This window comes from Fundulus heteroclitus, chromosome 24 (genome assembly GCF_011125445.2).
Source record: "Fundulus heteroclitus isolate FHET01 chromosome 24, MU-UCD_Fhet_4.1, whole genome shotgun sequence".
NCBI lineage: Eukaryota > Metazoa > Chordata > Actinopteri > Cyprinodontiformes > Fundulidae > Fundulus > Fundulus heteroclitus.
In genome coordinates this window covers 1,675,454-1,681,453 of record NC_046384.1, presented here as the reverse complement: position 1 = coordinate 1,681,453, position 6,000 = coordinate 1,675,454, and the positions used below count along the sequence as shown (strand labels likewise).

The 6,000-nt window shown below is 45.0% G+C and overlaps 2 protein-coding genes across 2 annotated transcripts in view; both read right to left on the bottom strand.

Moving 5' to 3' along the window:
- Nucleotides 1-580: 580 nt before the first annotated feature.
- LOC118557842 (NLR family CARD domain-containing protein 3-like) overlaps nt 581-6,000 on the bottom strand; it is a 128,769-nt gene continuing 123,349 nt past the window's right edge. Inside the window, exon 10 of the mRNA XM_036128297.1 lies at nt 581-690. Coding sequence (XP_035984190.1) covers nt 672-690 — 19 coding nt within the window. The 3' untranslated portion in view covers nt 581-671. The remainder of the gene's footprint in view (nt 691-6,000) is intronic.
- Nucleotides 1,310-6,000, bottom strand: part of LOC118557845 (NACHT, LRR and PYD domains-containing protein 12-like) — a 44,964-nt gene continuing 40,273 nt past the window's right edge. Inside the window, exons 6-7 of the mRNA XM_036128301.1 lie at nt 4,410-4,583; nt 1,310-1,517 (exon numbers count right to left, since the gene is read on the bottom strand). Coding sequence (XP_035984194.1) covers nt 1,343-1,517; nt 4,410-4,583 — 349 coding nt within the window. The 3' untranslated portion in view covers nt 1,310-1,342. The remainder of the gene's footprint in view (nt 1,518-4,409; nt 4,584-6,000) is intronic.

Here is a 6,000-nt window from a genome sequence, read left to right as displayed (position 1 = left end):
CAGGAAGAACAGAGAAAATCCTCCAGAGAAGATCTGAAAGTCTCTGAGCTGCTGCAGAAAGTGTTTCCATGCTCACCAAAGGAGAAGCTGGAGCAGATCAAACTTTATCTTTACTCACTCTTAGATTTTACCTTCAGAAAGAAGGAAATAAACAGATTTGATGTAAAATCCTGAAGAAAAGCTTCATCCTCTGATTGAAGAAACCATCATTTACTCACTGAGCTGTTTGCAGCAACAGATAAAAGGAGCAGAGCTGCCCAAACATTTGCAGAAAACATCTAAAATATGCTGAAAAACCTGCAGAAACTGCATCACAATGAAGCAAACATGCAGCCTGAAAACTTTAGAGTTGAGCTTTATTTCAGATTTCTGGCTTACAGGCTGAAAATGAAGCAGAGAGAAAAAAGATCAACTTTGCAGTTTCATCAGATTCAGATCAAAATTACATGGAGCCACTAAATGCAGCTTAGTTTTCATTTCATCCTCATTGGTCCACAGAGACAAACAATATCAGACACTAAATGACAGACATGATCAGATAAACAGGATCAACATCTCTATGGTCAGAGTTCATCATCAGGATCCAGTCAGAGTCTCTTTAAAGTCAAACTGCTGCAGCTTCAACCTCTGGATCATCAGGACAGCTCAGCTTCTCTCCTCCACTAAGATCATCAGAACCTCCTCCACTCCCTGCAGAGAGAAGAAGGAGCAACAGAGGAGATCAGTGAGTGTTTCAGCCTCTGGAAGCTGAACATGAACATCTGTTCCTGAAACATCAGCTGACTAAGAAACATGGAGGCTGTCCCTGAACACATCTGGATGAAACTAGTGAGAGAAGGACACATGTCCAGATGTGCTGAGTGGACTTCAGCAGAGCTTGTGCTCTGTAGAAAGACCACATGGTGACTAAATGTAATGATGGGCTGTGAAATCAGTGATTTGCAGGCTGCAGTCAGACTGATCTCAGAGCTGTGACTAAGATGAAACTGATCAGCTGTTTGCTGTTGAAATGAGAGAACAAAGAGTGTGAGATCAGATCTGATGCTCCACAGCTTGATGAATGAGGACCACTGTCTCTAGACATGGTGGAAGGCTGTCAGCTGGAAGACATGAACACAACAACAACAGTCATCTTCACATGGACACAAAGACAGGAAGACAACAAGCTGCTGGCTCCTCTGATTGGCTCATTGTTGTCTTTGTGTCCAATCAGGAAGCCTGTCACCATTCTCCTCCCACTGAGAAGCTGCAGCTTTACTGGAAACACTGGATCTTTGCTTTGGTACCAACTGGGTTCAGAACAGTTCTGCTGACAGCAGCTGGACTCACTCCAACCATCTACTTACAGAGTTTCTAGTTTGTAGTCTGGACTCTTTACAAGATCCTGCAGCTGCTGAACATCTGACTTCTTCAGGTTGTTGTTGAACAGGTCCAGTTCTGTCAGATGGGACGGGTTGGACTTCAGCGCCGTTACCAGATGATCACAGCTGATCTTTGACAAACTGCACTTCCTCAATCTGGATAAAGAATGAAAGATGTGAGCTGAAGCCACCAGGATGCAGGTTCTAACAGTCCAACAGAACCAGTTAAAGAACTCTCATTAATATTAATGACAACAAGCTGCTGCTTCAATAAAGACCTGCTGACTTCAGCTCTTCAACAATCAACAATATCAGAACTTTCAACAGTTAAAACTTGTTTAGCAGTTTTTACAGTCCTGGCTCTTATTTAGAAACTTTGTGTGGAATCCGTACTAAAAGTCAACGCCAAGAAAAAGAAAATGGAGTATGGTAAAAATATTCAGATGAATCAAACCATGCTCAGGCACAGCAGCAGCCATTTTCCTTTCTAGATCCCAGGTGTAGCGATACATTTGGTACCAGGTTCTGGCTCAGGTTCTGCCCTCTACACGCCCAGATTCAAGCAGAAACGCTCGATGCAAAGCACCTCATGAATGTTAATGTGTAGAAAATGTGTCAGCGGATAATTTTTTCATCATGGTGAGGTGGCAGCCACGGAGAAAAAGCAAAGAAACGTTGGGAAAATTTCCCAGAGAGGCGTTTATTAAATGTGGAAATCAGAGGTAGAAGCTCAGATGTTGTCCACATTAAAACAAGTTGTTAATAAGCTGTTAAAATAAGTTGTTAAAAAGTAAACCACGCTGTGCTCTGTGGTGAAATTCCCCTGTGGCTGTGGGTTCAGATCCACATTCAGAGGAGAGAGGTCCCCCCCTAAAAAGGTGAGCACTGCCTGGGTGTGAGCAGAAAGCCTCCTTCTCTGCTCTCTGGGGGGTGGAGAGCTGCCTTTCACCTCCTCACAGGGAGGTGGAGCCACTTTCCCCTGTGGGGAACAGCACAATGCATGCTGGGAGTCAGAAGCAGGATATTGGCCAGTCCTCATTATTGGCCAGGAAATCTTTGATCCCTGAAAGCGTTTCCTCAATTCTCCATCTGCACGGTCTTCCAGCAGTGCCAATGCATCCAGCCAGCAGCATTACGCACGAGTGTGTTTGACTGATTGCAGCAATTAAAGTGATTGCTGCTCACCTGGTCACAATAATCTGTGGAACACGTCACCCTGGTGATGATTGGAGAGAGGAATGTGAAGGTAGGAAACCCAGAGAAGATGTTAGCAGACTTTGATTTAAGATTTAAGATGGCTTATGGGCATTTATTGGTGGAACAGGCACTTTTTTAGCTGCTTCTGCATCAGTGATCCCAGCAGTGATTTTAACTTTCTGTACTTCCACAGCTCTTTTACTAGCTACACATCCCCTGAAACCTGAACTATGTCCACCTCCACCATTACAACATCTCAAAGGAGCCCCTTCCTCACATTTCCATAGTCATCATCCCCAGCACATCTCCCACACTTCTGTTTCACTCCTTTCTCCATTTTTGTTTCTTTTCAGCCGTTTGACTTCAACTACTTTCCCTCCTGATAAATTAGATTTAATGTCATCAACATCAGGAGAAATAACCTGAAATAAAACCGCACACATATTTCCTGTTATCTAACATTCTCCCCTCACATTCTCACCTAGGACTTTTTATATCCAGAGCCCTTTCTTTTTGTTTAACATCATTACAAATGATCAGCAAAGATCCATCCCTCAACACTTTAACATTTCTCACTTTTCCAACCAGTGAGTTGATTTCTTTAGTAAGTTTGATCAGATTCCACTTACCAAAGGACACACCCTCTTTGACCGTTTAAGACTATTTTAAACTCTGTCATCACAACTGTTTCTCCTTCAGCCTCAGAAACAGACCATTCTGTTTGTTGTCTTGATTTTCTGCCTTTGTGTTTAGCTTATTGAGTTTACCATACTCCTTCATTTGATCCCCGGTAAGATGGCGATGTGGGCACACGTATTATTCTGAGCTCCATCTACGCAGCCCTCAAGCTGCTACTTAAACTGGCCTTTACACATAATTTCATCCACAAGGTGAAGCCCAACATCCACACTCTACAGTAAGAGGAAAAATAAGAGTTTATACAAGATGTCGGCTGTTGATAAGAAAGATTTTAGTGGAGCAACTATGAACAAATGGAGATTAATGCAGATAAATGAACTATTTTACTGATTCCACAGCCATAAAAACATGATGTGATGGAGAATATTTCATGTAAACTGACTTTAGGAGCTGAAGCTCCCAGAAGCAGAACCTGCTACTGTGACATGTTGTGTCTGAGTGTTTTAGTCAGTAAAATCCTTGCAGAGCTTCTAAAAGTGCTGAAGCATCAATCAGGGATTATAGATTTGTTCCTGTCACACAGATTCCAGGAGCTGAAATTGACTTTTCTAAACTGGCTTGAATCCCCTCTGAGCCGCTTCACATGAGGGGCATTTCTACACACTGGGGGTCCCAATGCTGTCCGTTTCTGACCTGAGATCAGGGCTCAGACTCAGTTACACAGAGAGACAACATTAAAAACTGGCTCCAAGTCCAGGAACAAACTCAGCAAAGAGTTATTACAATACAAGATCTGAACTTTGCTTTTCAGCTCAATTACATCCACTTATTCAATTATTTTAACATCATCCTGTAGAAAATGGAGAAAAAACTGACCTGATGAAGGTTTAAAGAGATTAAAAACCTTCAAATAAATGAAACATCAGCATTTTATTTCTTCTCTCTTCCTCTTCCTCAGTTCTGGATAAAAGCTGCAACTCTAAACTGAAATTCAGCTCATTGTTTCATGTTTTCTGCTGATTATTGAATAAATGCTGACAGGAAGTTAGAAAAAGAAAGAAACTTTAAGTGGAGCAAAGCAGAGAAGAAGAAAGCAGACTTTACCATGAAGATCCTCAGTGTGGATCAGTAGAACATCAGCCAGATGTCTGCAGTTTAGTGTCAACACAACTTTCACATCACAGATATCAGAACTAAAACATGAAGTCTGACCTCAGTGTCTGTAGTTTGCAGAGGGGAGTCTGGAGGAAACCACAGAGCTCCTTCACTCCACAATCTTTCAGGTCTTTGACGCTCAGGTCCAGTTCTGTCAGATGGGACGGGTTGGACTTCAGGGCAGAGACCAGATGTTTACAGCTGATCTCTGACAAACTGCAGTACCCCAATCTGAATAAAGAATGAAAGATGTGAGCTGAAGCCACCAGGATGCAGGTTAAAACTGAAACATGAACAAATAAATGATCAAATGTAGAAAATGAATGTCCCTGAATGTAAAAGTGCCAGAAACATGATGAACTGATGTCTGATATGTGATCCAGTAGAACTGATTTAAAGAGTTAAAGCCAGCAGAACCAGAACATGTTATCATGACGTGTGAAGGTCCAGATCAAGGTGTGGTTCTCAGCAGTGGCGGCTGCTGATGAAGATGTTCTGGCCTTAGGGTTGGGGGGGGGGGGGGGGGCACTAGAGCTTGGAGATTAGCAGCCAACAATAAACTCTCCTTGAACATAAATCCATCCATGATCACTTGCTGCTGCTGGATATTTAAGTCTGATGGCTCTGGCGTCTGTTTAAAATGCTGCTGTCTTCTAGTCTGGCTCAGGGTTCTGCTAGAACAGTGGTTCTCAGAGCCACAATGTTCTAAACATGGATCATTTAACAGAGTTTCAGCTCACATTGTTCTGGATTCATCTTCAAGCTAAAGCAGCAGCCTTGGCGCTTTATGCCGCTGCTGTGAGCCTGTTGTGGCTGTGGATCAGAAGCTGCTGGTCCCGCAGCAGAGGAGCAAAATGCTGAGTCAGCTTCAGCACCTTTATGTGGAGAGACATGTGGTGTGGCCACTTCTCTGCCACTACCTGGGACAGACACCTTCCTCCCAGCCTGACAGCGTCTGTGAACACCGGGACGTGTGACTCTGGTCTGCTGAGGGCAACTCCCTCTGACACAGTGGGGGGGTTTCCCCAGTGGGCCAGGTGGGCTCCCACTGACGGAGGGACTGCAGTCATCCTCTGCCTCTTCTGGCCACAGGGTCTCTGCGCAGGCGGGTGAAGCATCTCTGCAGGCAGGCGCCTCCTATGAAGCAGAGCCAGCGGAAGCAGCAGGTGGGCCGCTGACGTCATCCCCAGCAGCCGCATGACGGACAGAGCTGTCACTGTGTGGAGGTGTGACCCGGCGGAGCAGCGCTGACAGCGTCTGCTCTGGGCTCTCATGGTGGCCCAGTTTAGCTCCTAGCAGCTGGGACGCAGAACACAACCTTTTAGCACTTTATGGAGAACCCAGTTCTGTCAGCTGTGGAGCCAGAGCTCTGGTCTGCACCGCCGCTTCCTCTCTGGACCGAGCCAGCAAGAGCAGGTGGTCCACATAAAAGAGGATTCTCATCCCTGCAGAGCGCAGCGGCATCTGGAGAACGTGCGTGGAACCAGAGAGGAACCCAACGGCAGGTTGTAGTGACAGGGAATCCCCTGGAAGGAGAAGCGCAGATACTTCCTGTGTTTGGGGATGATGGAACATGGAAGTAGTCCTTCAGATCTATGGAGGAGAACCAGTGGTTCTGGAGAACGTTCTCCAGCAGCTGTCTGACTGT